Here is a 15,052-nt window from a genome sequence, read left to right as displayed (position 1 = left end):
CACAGAAATCAGATTTGCGCGTAGTGGAGGAACGAAACAGACCCATGTACAGGCAAAACACAATAAATAAATCAAACATTCTGGTAAGTGAGATTAAAACCAACCCTTCCTCTCTTCCCTGCTTTATTGGCCCCAATATAGTGATGCACTTAAGCAAATATTTTGACTTTAAGCATGTGCTTAAAGTCCATCCTTATTCAGCAAAGCACTCAAGCATGTGATTAAATGTGCTGCTGAATTAGGGCCTTTACACAGACTCTACCCCCACAGCTTTAATAAGGAGATGTAACTGAAAACATAATTCCATACAACAAAAAAGCTTAATAAAATTTCATAAGTAATAATTAAAAGACCAGCTATATCAAGGAGGAAGAAACACAAGCCAAATACCGTGGTCATATGGACACACCTTTAGTCTTCAAAAATGGTAGAACAGGACAGGTACCTTGCTATTCCTGCTGCTCAGTTTTAACAAGCTAATATCTTCAGTGTCTGCCAGTGTTGTTTATCCAGTGACTGGACTGGGGGGTCACATTCTTTCCTCCATTCGGGTTCTCTCATTCAGAGCTTGGAGGCTATATAGGGCTCCTTCTGAGGAGCCAACCATTTGTTTTCCCCTCTGGGAAACTGAGCTCTAATACTTAGCCCCAGCTTGGGTTAATTAAAGGGCTTATGGGGACATGGCCTGGTCTTGGACTCAGACAAGTGCCTCACCAAACATTAGCTGCTACAATGTGATGGTGAGTTGGACCTTATGGACCCAGGCCCTCATGCTCTTTTAATCCAGCCCTGCTGCTAGAAAATGACGTAGGTTGCTGTTTGGTCTCTGCCTCCAAGGGAAAGTTTCTGGCATTGTGCTGAAATGCAGGGGTGCCATGGGGGATAATGGTCCATCCCTAAAGGACACGTCCTCACGGCATGTCCCTTCTCTGCCCCCTCTATGCTCTCTGCAGTTTGTCTTCTCAGAACAAAACTATCTTCCTCTCTTCCTGCAGTTCTCACAGACACAGTGACCCCTCTGATGCCACTGATGAAGAGAAACTATTCATAATAAAATTAACAAAACAACAACATCAATAATAATACTAAGAGAAAAATAACACAAAGATGCAGGAATGCATGTGCAATTAAAACCCAGAGTAAAATATAATAAAATAATAATAATCAGAACAATCATACAGTAAAATAACAATATTATTCCTTTTAATGACACAAGCAGCATGACGCTTTCATACCTGAACCAATGGGACATGAGAGGAATGCAACGGAAAAGTACAGGGAGAATAGGGAATTTCCTGGCTTTGATAAATGGGAAAGTGTGGTCTTTCTCAAGGAAGAATGTAAGGTGCATGGACTGCTGAGAATCAGATCCTGATTTACATTATATTTAGTGGGAGCGAGGGAGAGATGAGAAAATAAAACAGTGCAAGGATAGCCCATGAATCTGAAATGGCAAACATGAGGGATACTTGATGGCTTCCCAAAATAAAATAATCTTGCCCAATCTATGCATATTGAGATCCCTTCCTTCTTCAAGGCTGGACAAATGCTCATGATCAGATATTACAGCTGTGCTTGTCTCTTGCCAGTTTCTCTCTCTCTCTCTCTCTCTCTTGAGAGACCTTTTCCTTAACTCCATCCATGGGATCCATCCCTCTTCACTCTGCCAGTTGACCTGCCATTTTCTAGCATCTTGCAGTAAACCTCGAAACACTCCTTGCGCTAGGTTTAGGTAGATTCTATAGTGGCACTGAATGGCCATGCAGACCTAATCTTTGATGGGAACACGCCACCAAACCTTCTTCTTATTGGGCTCTTCTCCCCTCCCCCACAAGTACATATGAAATTCTAAGTACTGATGCAATGGTGCACCCATTTTTATCGCCTTTTCCCTCTTAACCCTCTCAGCTGTAAGAAAATCTCTTTGGAAACTACCCGAAAACAAGACTGTTTAGAGTTCCTTTGGTGCTGAGGACCCAGAGCAAGAATTTTTTCACCAAGTTCAAACAGCATTCTACTACAGCTTTTATACAAATGGGATGAGGGAGGGGAAAAAACACGGTCAGAACTACATTACAACGGGTAGGGCCTTGATGTCTCAAAATTTTCTCTTTTCACTCAGGAAACCTGAGTTTGACTCTCTAGACTGATTCTCTCATTCTCTTGCTTTCTTTATTCCCCATCTTTGGAATTCTACTAGAAGTGTCCTTAAGCATTCCCCCTCTGATGGATCAAATCTCCACTCCCCCTTCTCTCTGACATAGTACTCTGGCAACATAACACTCTAGATGTTTGTAAAGCAAGGATGGGAGGAATCTGTCCTTCTAATCCTCTAAGAATGTTAGCAAACAGCAGAATGAGAATTAAACTTCTGATGGGGACATTTTTTATTCCCAAAGGGGGAAAAAAACAGACCCACAAACAAAACCTTTGACCCTTTGGGAAGCTACATTAGGGTCTCATGACCAATCTGGTCACTTCTAGCCCATATATTGTTAAACAGATATCTGGGGGTACGTCCTTCCAGCCCCCACAAGCCTTCCTGACACCTGCACATCGGCAAATGACTAAAGAGCAACAACAGGGGCGGAAAAATAACCTAGAAGAAGAAAATCAACACCACCACAAAATCAACACCACCGCAAAAGAAGAAGAGCTCAGATGAAATTCTGACTAGCCTCAGTCAGTTTCTAGGCGTACCAGTGGAAGTAAACCCTTAAGCCGCATCTGTAGTTCGGTAAGGCACTACGAGGGAATGATGTAAAACTAAGACTGTGACAGTTGTAATGGCTGTGCTGAGGAACACACCACAGAGAGAAGGCAGCATCTGCACGCGCGCACGCACACACACATACACACACATACATACCTGGACAATCACATTTGTTACATGCCTATGTTATATCTTTTTTTCTTCTTTTTGTTGTTGTTGTTTTGTTTTTGTGCAATCACATTGAGGAATAGTCTATTGGTATCATTGAAGTTCAACATAATATAGTAAAAAGGGTGTATGTACTGTATAGTGCTACATTCTACCAAGGGGCCAGAGAAATTTTATACTCCTACACTAAAAGAGCTGGGGATTAAAAAGAAAATTTCCAAATAAAATAAAATAAAGAAACTGAAATCCAACATACACTATTACAGACATTTTTTAAGAATAACATTTCTCAGGGATTTATCCAGGGTGCTCAGAAACAGGGAAAAATAGCCCCAAATGCTTCTGATCTTGACAAATGGTGCGTATTCTTGTTTGTGTGTACACATTTTAAGCATATCAGTGCTAGGTCTGAAATTTAGAGTGATGGAAAAAATTCCTTCCCTTCCACTCCTCCACCCCTGTCCGCTCCCCTCCTTTTACCTTCCCCATGGAAAACACCTCACACACCTTTGGGTTATAGAGACCAGTGCAAAAATGGGGCATTATCCCTTTGAAATTCTGGATAAATCCCTAATCCGTAGATTTACTGGGTTAAAAACCTAATGGATTTTGTTTTAGGTGTTCTGGACAACAAATTCCTAAATGTAGCTCATTATAAGATTAAAATAATCTTTAAAAGTCTATTGGTGAAGTTCTCCAAAAACAGGACCCACTTTGGGTCCGTCTGTTCCCCCTCCCCCCCCAGTTTGGTGCAGAATGGTTTTGTATTTTGTGTTTTTTTATTTTTCTCATTCTTTTTTTTTCCTTTTTCTTTTTTTTTTTTAAATAAAAAGTGTAGAATTAGTTCTTTCCTTCTTTCCTTTCTCATTTCTCCCTTAAAGTCTCCTTCATTCAAGTTTCAAGTGAGCCTCCCATTGCATTGTTTGTCATGTTCTTCAGTATAAAAACAGCCACCTCACTCCCTCTTTGCGGGTCTCTCTCTCTCTCTCTCATTCCAGTGTTTAGATGTAAGGGTACTGGTTGACCTTGGTGGGGCTCAGCGGGTATCCAGTGTAGACTGTGGAAGCGGGAGAAGCACTGATATAGGTCTGATGGGCAAACTGAGCCTGGTACTGACTTGGGTGGATGGTGGGTGATGGCAGAACCCGAGGGCCCATGCTGACAGGAACCTGGTGGACAATGCTGGCCGGATAAGTGGTGTGTTGCACAGCATGACGAGCAGACCCTTGGGAGGCCACCAGGTGAGCAACGGTGCCTGTGGAGCCCAGAGCAGCGGGGGCGGTGTATGTGTAGAGGTGGGGCTGGGTGGGGAGGTGAGCCGCTGCTGCCGCAGCCAGGTGGGGGTGGACCGTACCATGGCTGGGACTATTGTGTGGGAAGGAGTACGGAGCCTGAGCTATTGTTGGAGTGATGTAGGCTTGCTGTCGCCGGTGACTCCCTGTGCGATCAGTCGTGATGTGCTGCTGGGCCTGCACAAAGAGAGCACAATACAGGACAGTTAGAAGACAACAAGTTGTTCTTTTCCTCTAGCTCCTGGAGTGAGCTCCTTCCAGAGCCAAAGTGATTTCTGTGATGGTTCTCGGGGCACCAAGGAGTAAGAGTCACCTTGTTAACCCTTTGCCTCCAGGGGGGGAGACCTTCTTATGCTTGAGTGGGAGTCTGCTCCCTCAAACTTCCAGCCTGTTCACCATCCATGCACTCTCCTCTGGGCTATGCCAGCCTTTCCTTTGCCTTGAAGATTAACAATAGGGGCACCCCAGTCTCTGAGCCCCTTTGAAGCATTCCCCTGTAGAGTCCAGCCCCTTCTCCACTGAACACCCACAGAAATACCAGGTCTGCTGTCCCCAAGAGAACAGAGTGCACACCAGCTTGAATAATTCAACTCATAAGAACGGCCACACTGGGTTAGACCAAAGGTCCATGTAGCCCAGTATCCTATCTTCTGACAGTGGCTATCGCCCGGTTCTTCAGACGGGATGAACAGAACTGGTAATCATCAAGTGATCAATCCCCTGTCGCCCATTCCCAGCTTCTGGCAAAACCGAGGCTAGGGACACCATCCGTGCCATCTTGGCTACTAGCCATTGATGGACCTATCCTCCATGAACTTATCTAGTTCTTTTTTAACCCTAAATTCAGGATCAGCTCCTCGTATAATACCACAACATTGAGATATGTGTATAGAAAACAATAGTAAGGTTATCATCAAAGATTCGAGAGCGAGAGACAGTAAGGATAATGGAAACAAAAGGGCTACCAGATTTCTAGAGATTAAATTTAACAGGCTAACCTTTCTAGCCTTCTCCTTATGCTTCCCAAAGTTCATTGTCTCTACCCAGAGGCAGGATAAACCCCTGTGACTTATTCTCCAATGTGTCACCCCACTGATTTCATATGTAAATAGGGCTTCCTTTGTGTTGGCTTACAATGCTTAATTTACATGCAGACAGAGAGATAAGTCAATAAACATCTTCTGTCTGACCGAAAACCTGTCAAATCTGCCCTGATACAGACTTCAGAACATATTTCCAGTATATGGACATAACTCCTTATACAGTGTCTGTACATGCATTTCACAACAATATTAATGACCATCATGATCCTGGCTTTCTTTTAAGACCTCACATGACATTCCTTGGTAAACCAGAATGGACACACCTGGATCAGGAGATTCTGAGGGGTTTGGGGGTCACAATTTCCCATGTGTTTTTCCCCTCCTCCTCAAATCCTCAATGTCACAGTAAACTTCTCTTGGAAGCAGCAGGGCTGCACAGGGTCCCTCAAAAACCTATGTTCTATGGGTCCACCACAGCAGCTCTCTAGAGAACATTACAGGACTGCATTCATTGCCTGGGAGGGCAGCTAACATGAAGACTCCCACAACCTTGCATCACAGAGATGCAGTAAGAGTTTCTGCTGTGAGATCCATGGCTAGGCTTAGACAAGCCTTTTTAAAATTTGACAGTGAATTTAACACTGATGAAAGCTGCTGAACTGAAAGCCCTGGAGTCCAGCATGGGCAGAGGCAGTTGTATTGATTTAATAACGGTGGTCTTTGATGCTCTCACTTCCTAGGTTGGCAGCCTAACATACTCCCCCAGCAATCCCAGGCCCCAACAAGTCTTGAAGACTTTCCTCTCTCAGGACTTTCATGTAATCATCTGTAACTTCTTGAACAAAGGTAACTTCTGTTCTTGCCTTAGGAGAGAAGATATGTTCTTCCCAAACACTAGGGATTTTCTAAGCTGGTTCCTTACATTGCATGATGGTGCCAAAGTGTTTCCTCAGTCAGTTATGACTGTTGTGCAATCTGACAGTCAAAGTATTAAATAACCAAGAAAACAGGGATTAGAAAACAATTGTCAAACAAGAATGACACTGCCCCATCTTTCTTACTTCTATTTTCCAGTTCCCCTTTATCATTTTCCTAAATCCTCCCCTTGTAATCTTTAAGGTCCAGAATGTTGCAGCCAAACTACACTCTCATTCTTGGAAGCAGGATCCCATCATCTCCACCTTTCACCAGTTTCACTCACTTTTAATTTAGAGATGGTCAATTTTTTTCAAATGTTCAGCTAAATTTTGAAACACGGGTTTTGCCAGAAAATGTTATCATTTTTTGAACAGCTTCTCTTTTATTAAGCTCGCTATCAAAGTCAACACTGCCCTCTGAGTTCTCAGAGCTTCCCACTCCTGAAATCTTGGCATCTTTGCTGTCCCCTCCTGACGGCCATTACCTCACAATAGAGAAGAGATGGGTCTCAGATGTAATAAACACAAAGAATATTCTTACTGAAACTGGTGGGCAGCACTGGGCTTCTCTGGCTCTGACTCAGAAACACATCTGGTGCAGCCTGCTGTCACCCAACTGGGGTTGCCTAAATCTTGGTTCAGATTAAGCAATCTTGAAATGGACTTCTGACTACATTACATCTCTGGCTGGCCACAATTTGTATGCCCACTCCACTTGTCACCTCTGATTGGAAATGTCTTCCATTCCGACAGCCAGTCACACCCTCCCTTCAAACCTCACTCAAAAGGCTTTGTCTTGACATTTGACTATCATTGAGATGAATCCCCACCCCTTTCTTATACCCTCCCCCTCTATTCTCCCCTATAATCAGCACACAAACCTGCCTGTCTACGTTACTTCTCTTTTCTCTCAAGGTTAAACGTTTTGACTTTTCAGATACTTTGTACATGCAATGTATGTGCAACCCTGCGTGGTTTGTTAGCAGTGGGAATTGAACTGTGGACTTCTGGTTCTAAAAGCATGAGCCCCTCTTCTCTGTGCTGAAAGATGTAACTCACCACTAGAGGGCAAGAGAGTACTACACTGAGTGAGTGTGGGTTACATAAGGAAGATGCTATGTCAAAATACACATTAGATGGCACATTTTTGTGGGGCCTACTTGCTGCCTCCTTCCCAGGTTGCTTACCTGGCTGAGATTAAGAGGCTGCTGCTGCTGGAAATGTGGTCCTGGCCGCTGCTGCCTATAGGCAATGGCTCCAGACGAGCTCCCTGAAGAGTGACCGCTGGTGGAGGTCACGATGTTGGAGGACTTGGACTTGTAGGAGGATGAGTGATGACTGGTGGTGACTGTGACAGGAAAGAAAACACGTGTTCTTAACTAATGTCTTACATCATCTAACCAACCCTTCCCTCACTGAATCGCCTCTGGGTGGCTTGTGGAAGGAGACACATAAGAAAGGGTGCATTAGAAATGGCTCCTCCTAGCTATAGGAAGGTACTTACCTAACAGTACCTCTGGGAGCTCACAAACATGGGCCTGCCAGTTGCCCCCAAGGCAACAATACAAACTCCTCTATGTGAATCACTAACTGGGTCTGGAGGCTGGTTTACAGAACCCTCATAAGTGCCAGAAAGTGTTCTGCTTGGGGAACGGCAGGAAGCGAGTGGGCAGATGCTAAGGAGAGAAAGGAAAAGATAGAGGCCTGGAATGCAGAGCAAGGAAAGCCCTTAGCCTGGCCATCCTCACTGTGAATAGGGAGGGAGAACAAGGGAGAGCCCACGCTCTGAGCCTTGGTGCACAATCTCGCAACTGCAATGTATGAAACAAAAGGACAATCACACAGCGCAGAACCCAGCGCTGCAGGTGGGAACTGCAGAAGAGGGCCCTTTTTTAACCGGTGTGTTTTCCAGAACAGTGGAGGCTCCAAAGGTGGGTGAGCAAACCTGACACACCCAGTCCAGGGGAGCCTGTTACCCCAGAAACATTAGCAGGTTTGGATGAAAAACAGGGCTTTCAAGCTAAGTAACTCTTGCCCATTTTAAAGTAAATATATAACCTTACATGGCAGCTCAAGCTGGTGATATCAATGTCTGCAGGAGGACCTGATATCAATGTCTGCAGGAGGGGCCAAATTCTGCTCTCGGGTGATCACTGATGTAACTGAGAAAAAACTTAGCCCTTATGACTCCCAGCTACACTGACATGCCTCCGTGCAACACGTTAATAATGCACGACGCCTCCCAAGAACAGCTGTGCAAGGTTTGCTGGGGGAGAGAAGGCGCACAGCATCTATTTTTTAAAGAACCTGAAGAGTGAGATTCTTCCAAGATGGATGTTTATTTCTTATTATTTTCTTGAGGGAAGAGGTGCAATTTACCTGGTACCAGGCTATCGCATTCTACCAACACCTCACTGGCTTGGGTTTTCAGCGGTGGCACGATTATAGTTCGGGGGTTCCCGCTGCAGTGGGTCTCTGGTACCCCTTTTGTATCATAGGTGTTCCCATTATTGTGTGCCCCACGGTGTTGCACTGAATAGGGGCTGTTGTTGCTGGAGGAATCGGAGTAGGGCGAATCGTGCACTGTGACACAGCTGATGACGTTTTTTCTTTGCTTGGATAGGGTGCTGAAAATCAAACAACATGGAAGATAGTGAATAGGCAAGAACTGTCTGAATACCAACATTCCATTCCATCCTCAGCCTGCTCCTTAACAATGGGGGTGCTCGCAGGCTTAAAGTTAAGCACGTGCTTCAGTGCTTTGCCAGATCAGGGCCATCTAAGCCAAATCCTGTGCTCCTAAACTCACTTTTTACTATTCAGGCAAACCCTCATTGAAGTCACGTGAGTTTTGTCTGAGCAAGGACTGAGTAAAATCCGGAGCAGGGATCTTATAATTGACCTTACATGCACAGCTTAGAATAGTGCTCAGACAGATTGCTCGACTTATTTCCAAGCTATTTACTATCTCTCGGCAGGAGAAGCTCAGCAGAGCACACTACACTAAGTTGCATTTCTTACCACTCACACAAAAATGCAGCGTCTCCCCTCTCCCCCAGCAAAGATTTAATAATAGATGTTACAGCGAGGTTTCATATGATTCAAATTCCATTTTTACAAAATATACATTATATTTACTAATGCACTATCGAGCATATATATTCATAAATACTAGAAATGAAAGGACAGCTGAAGAAAATCAACAATGTCTATTTGCTATGCAGAATCCTTGGGTTTTATTCTCTTACTTGTTAATTTGCAACATTCAGTAATTCGCAACAGGTCTCCTGACATTAATGCGAATTACCGAGGTCCTGCTGCACCTAATCTATCTATGGCATCAAAGAAGTGATTAAAAAGGAACATCAACATCAACATTTCCAGGATTATTGCTAGAAGTTCATTAGGCTAGACTGCACCCGCGCTGTTGGGATTCGCTCCACTACTGTGTCTAATTATTCCTGATGGTTTATCCTTCCCATTATGAGCTTGTTTAGCGAAAAGAGAGAGAGAGGTGGGGGATGGGAGAGAGGGGGAAGATTTGCTTAAATGGCTCATATCCTTGACAGCGCACAGACCTTGACTACAGAAAATAGCTGCTATGTTTCACTGATTGCATTATGTTGTTATGGCAACTGAAGTTTTTAAAATGATGAAAAGAAATGGATAGCGCATAAAGAGCTAAGTAATTAGACTCAGTAGTGGAAACAGTCCCAACAGGAACAAAAACACCATATAGAAATAACAGTACATCTCTTAACCTCTTGAGCGCCACTCTTTTTTCCCCCTTTATTCCCTTCCCCATTGAGGCTCAGTTCAATTCCTTCCCTCCGACATGTCGTTAACTCAAGAGAGGATCTAATTATTCTGGATTCAGCCACTGGTGGGCATTTTGCCCTCATCTCAGCATTACTAGCTATCCAAGTTAATGTAGGCAAATGTTGCAGACCTCCAGACCAGTTTGCATTTCAGGCAATTTTTATTTATTTGTGCATTTATTATTATTATTATTTTTTTACAGTGCAAGAAAAAGTGAGCTCTGCCTCTTCAGCAGCATTATTGATTTCACCACATTTCCCTGATAAAGAGCCTTTCCAGCAGCCTTCCTGGGTGGCAACTGTCCAGCTTTCCCCTTGCTTCTTGGGATTGAAAAGCTTTTATTTCATTTTTTGTCCTTCACTTGAAATGTCCACTAATGTGCTGCTTTAAAAACCAACTTCTCCAGTGCCTGATTCTGCAACGCTTTCTCGGGCGAATAATCCTTACTCCGGGAGCTCCACAGATTTCAAAGGCTTTATGATTATTACAGGAGCACATAGGAAGCCCAGACCTAGATTAGAGCCTCAGTGTTCTAGGCACCGTACAAAATACATAGTGACAGTCCCTGTTCTGCACTTACAATTTAAATAGATTTCAGAGTAGCAGCCGTGTCAGTCTGTAGCCACAAAAAGAACAGGAGTACTTGTGGCACCTTAGAGACGAACACATTTATTTGAGCATAAGCTTTCGTAGGCTACAGCCCACTTCATTGGATGAAGAGGGCTGTAGCCCATGAAAGCTTATGCTCAAATAAATGTGTTCGTCTCTAAGGTGCCACAATTTAAATAGACAAGCCAGATAAAGGGTGGGAGGAATGGTGACTCCATTGTACAGATGGGGAACTGAGGCTCAGGGAGATTAAGTGATCACAGAGGAAGCCTGGAGCAGAGCACCGAATTGAATCCACTCCTCCCACGAGTAAAGGACTTCTTTTAAAGGGCTTGCAGTAACAGACTGTTCTATTCTTCAATTTAATCCCCTCTTCCATCACGAGACGGACAGGGTGCTGTGTTTGAAATGGAGAGAATAATGGCGTGTCTTAGAATGACAACTGCCTTATTTGAAGGAAGATGTAACAGTTTTGATATGGTGCTGCAAGAAAGAATGTTAAGCTGATAAAAATGACTCTGCCATCAATATTCCATCTGCCTAATAGAAATGCCGTAATTTCACATTTACGAGTACTGTAATATTTGCCCTTTGCAACTGCCCTCTTCTGCCTGAGACGGAGAGACGTATGTTCTCTAACACTGAGTGTTATTACCTTTTATAAAGAAAAATGAAGTCACTGAACTGTTCTCTGACAACTGATAAGGTTCTGACTGCGTTTCTTTTATAGCCTCTGCCTTACATACGGGGCTTAGAGGCTGAGCTGTAAACATTTGTTCCTGGCTGATACTTGGTATGCAAGGGGCTCAGCTGTGGGAGTGGAAGAGCACTTTTTCCTAGACATGAAATCTGGGTGTTTTATTATTCTAGAATTTTCATATTTTATGCCATTTTGATTGAGAGATCTTGAAGGCAGGGTCATCTTGTTGTTAGATGTTTGTACGTTGCCGAGCAGAACAGGGCTGGGGCCACCAGCCTCTTCCTATTACAAATAACAACAACAACGACAATGTTTAGTTATTTTCTTTTGCTACAGGAGGTAAGCTGGCATCATCAAGGAAAGAACTGTGCTTTCATCAGCAAAGTTTTCCTCCTCAAGGTGCGTTGGTTACAATAAGAAAATCAAGTGCACTAGAAATCAAACATATAAAATGAACAAAACCCCAGCCCTCTAAAGAGAGGGAGGAGTATTATGATCTTCATTTTACAGATGGGGAACTGAGCAAGACTAAAGCTCCAGTCCTGCCAATACTTATGCATCTGCTTAACTACTAATAGTAGTGCCAATGTAATTAATGGGCCGACTCCAGGTAGTAATGTTAAGCACATACATAAATATTTCCAGGATCATGGCCTAACCATTCAGCAAGGTGCCTAACTTTAAGAAAATGAGTAGTCCCACTGAAAATCCAAGTTGATTTTCTTTATAAAAGTTAATAACTATAATCAGTGTTAGAGCCCGTACATCTCTCCCTAGAGAACAGAGAAGCCAAATAGGACAACTCATATATTTACAACTAGGTACCCGCTTAAGTACCTTTCTGAAGTGGGGCCAAAGAGATTGAGGATGGGATTTTCAAAAGCATCTAAGTGAGTTAGCTTCCCAACTTGCACTGAAAATAAATTGATTTCAACGGGACTACTCTCAGGCTTAAAGTCAGGCATCTACTTCAACGGGCCTTTTGAAAATTCCACCCTGAAACCAAAGCCACACAGGAGCTCTCCCTTCTCAAAGCCTTCCAACTAGCAAGTGGTTATTCTCCCTTCTGATTTCCCATGAGAGTCTGATATGGGCATTCAGTCCATGGCCTGCTGTGTTACAGGACTAGACCTGGCAGACCTATGTGAATCTGGGAAGGGGTGTTAATTCCCGGCTCACTGAAAGAGGGGCCTCTGCATCCTGTCACACGGCGCTAAGGTAGCCTACTTGGCAGGCTTTCTGTATTTCTCTAGCACAGCTGCAGCTTTCTGTGGAAGTTCCAGGTTATTCAGAAACATCGTTAAAAACAGTGATGTGGCCTGCACCCTTCTTATTACACCTGCGTATATTCATGGCTGCTGCCTGGACAGCAGCTCTCCCTGCTGCAGTCATAGTAGCTCATGCATGCAGTCTCGAGAGGGGTGGCAGTCCACCCTTACAGATTAACGAAGTATCCATTCTGCAGCCAGGACTCCAAGCTGCACTGTTAAGCTGCTCTTAGAGTAGCATCTGCAAAAAATGCCTTTTAAGATGATTATTCTTTATTAATTATAAATCTCTACATGTATGCCTAGTGTTTTTACCAGGTGCATAGAAAGACAAGTGCCCTGCCCTATGGAGCTTGAGATCAACTCAGACCACAGAACAGTTCACGTCCAAGAGGTCTGGAGGCACTGCGCATGTCTGTGCTCTCAAACATGCATGGACAGCTTCTGGTGACTTCCATCAAAATGGCCTGGGTGCAGCTGAGAGAAAGAACTGGGCCCCTTTTCCAAGAGGAGATCAGCATAGCAAGGCTTGTGGGGTTTCAGACGGGATTTGAAGGAGGAAAGGGAAGACGCTTGGTGCAATGGGAGAAGGTATGAAGCCAGATGGAGGGGCGGCCTGGCCAAATGGTGTTGTGATCTGGCCCTGGGGCAGTGGTGCGCAAACTTTTCCAGTTGTGCTCCCCCCTTACCAGTAACAGAATCTGTCTGCGCCTCCCCCCCTCCATTACTGCACTGCCAAGGCTTCCTCAGCAGTGGAACCTGGGCTGAAGGTGGGGCTGGGGGCAGAACTGGGGATGAGGGAGGAAGGAGCTGGGGCTAGAGGTGAAGCTGGGATATGCTGGGGGTGGAGAGGGAATGAAGGTGGAGCAGGGGGCAGAGTGGAGCTGTGGCTGGGGGTAGAGCGGGGTTGGGGGGCAGAGCGGGCCTGGAAGTAGTGCAGGACTGGGGGCTGAATGGGGTTGGGGGTGGAGCTGATCTGGGGCAGAGCGGCACAGGGCTGGAAGCATGGTGCTCCCTACCTGCCCCACCATGGGGGCTGGCACCGGGCTGGAGACAGAGCAGGACTGGGGGCTGAATGGGGTGGGGGGAGGAGTGAGGCTGTGGTTGGAGCGGGGCTGGAAGTGTGGCACACCCTCTCCATCCCCCATGGAGGCTCTCCCTGGCCCTGCCATGCACCCCCCTGAATGTTCCTCCACTCCCCTCTAGTGGGGCATGCCCCCAGTTTGGGGACCACTGTACTAAGGTCTGGCAGTGCAGCCTTTGTAAATCAACATCGCTCTATAGAAGCAGAGTTCTATCCACTGAGGGCCCTAAGTCTTTTAGGACTGACAGTTTTTCATGACCAGGATCTTCTTTTCCTAACTGAAAATATCAAGTCCTAGAAGATGCAAATTTAACACATTGGTCAGTATATGTCACGGTCTGTTACAGCTCTCAGCTTGAGAGTCTGCCTCCTTAACTCAGACTGTAGCGACTCATACTTCCAGCTGCGGAGGCTCCCTGGTTCAGGCCCTAGGGCTGACAAAAACGGCAGCCATTTCACAAACAGACCTTTTGGTTCACAGGCATTTACACCATACCACCTTACCTCTCTAGAAACCACATCATAGTACATTCTGACATGGCCCAATGCACAGAAGAGGGCTAAGCCTATAACACTCTCTTCTATGGCTCTCAAGGTCCAATAACTTGCAGCTTTCTGAATTGTTGCCACTTCAGAATGAACCACAATAAACCCTATGCAAAGAAAGTTTACCCACATAAACCCACAAAAACTAAGGAAATCCCATGTGAAGGCTGAAATCCCTAACACTGAAACATGATTTGCTTATTTCAGTGCTGGAACCTTATGTATCTTTGCCATTCCACCTCCTCACCTGACCTCTGACATGTCCTGCTATTCTCGTTTCGCCTCTCTTTGTGCATCACACAGAACTGCACAGTCAGTGCTTATGAAAATAAGAAATATTCATTAGAAACGATATTGAGCCCACTGGATCTGTTTTCACTTGTCTGAGACCCAACCCGGAACTTGAACTTGATACAGAATGAGCTGTACGTGTGTTCATCACTGCCCTCTACTGGAGGGAGTCAGACATGCTAAAGCATTTAGCAGTGTGAAACGGTTCTGCTACTGCAGGCCTGGTGGGAGAGCTTCTGCTGTCTGTTATTCCAAGCACTAGCTGCCTGGGGTGGTTTATTTGTTTACTTGTTTTAGAGAAAGGATGGGAATTCTAACTTTGTTCTCTGATGATTGTGATTAGTCAGTGTGATGGCTATGTATAACAACATTAATAATACCATTATATATTATATATCAAGGGTGAAATCGTAACCCCATTAAAGTCAATACGAGCTTTGCCCTTGACTTTAATGGGGATACAATTTCATCCCAAGTGCTTATGTGTATATAAATTAGACAGTACTTTTTTTGCTTTATACCAGGATCAGCAACATCCCTCAGCCCGCACTGCTTCCCGCAGCCCCTATTGGCCTGAAGCGGCGAACCGCGGCCAGTGGGAG

General features: G+C 44.7%; 1 protein-coding gene across 9 annotated transcripts in view; it reads right to left on the bottom strand.

The window, feature by feature from the left end:
- Nucleotides 1–15,052, bottom strand: part of HIPK2 (homeodomain interacting protein kinase 2) — a 201,101-nt gene that overhangs the window by 8,568 nt on the left and 177,481 nt on the right. For 7 of the 9 annotated variants that reach the window (XM_005296408.5, XM_065565575.1, XM_042851603.2 and 4 more), the window contains 3 exons: nucleotides 8,513–8,760; nucleotides 7,321–7,481; nucleotides 3,626–4,350 (listed from right to left, as the gene is read on the bottom strand). In XM_005296408.5, coding sequence (XP_005296465.2) covers nucleotides 3,883–4,350; nucleotides 7,321–7,481; nucleotides 8,513–8,760 — 877 coding nt within the window. In that variant the 3' untranslated portion in view covers nucleotides 3,626–3,882. Of the gene's footprint in view, nucleotides 1–3,625; nucleotides 4,351–7,320; nucleotides 7,482–8,512; nucleotides 8,761–15,052 lie in introns of those variants that run through there. The other 2 variants (XM_005296409.5, XM_065565588.1) reach the window with 1 other exon arrangement.

Source organism: Chrysemys picta, chromosome 1 (genome assembly GCF_011386835.1).
Source record: "Chrysemys picta bellii isolate R12L10 chromosome 1, ASM1138683v2, whole genome shotgun sequence".
Taxonomy (NCBI): Eukaryota; Metazoa; Chordata; order Testudines; family Emydidae; genus Chrysemys; species Chrysemys picta.
The sequence above is the reverse complement of the archived record's forward strand: the minus strand, read 5'-3'. Positions and strand labels throughout refer to the sequence as shown.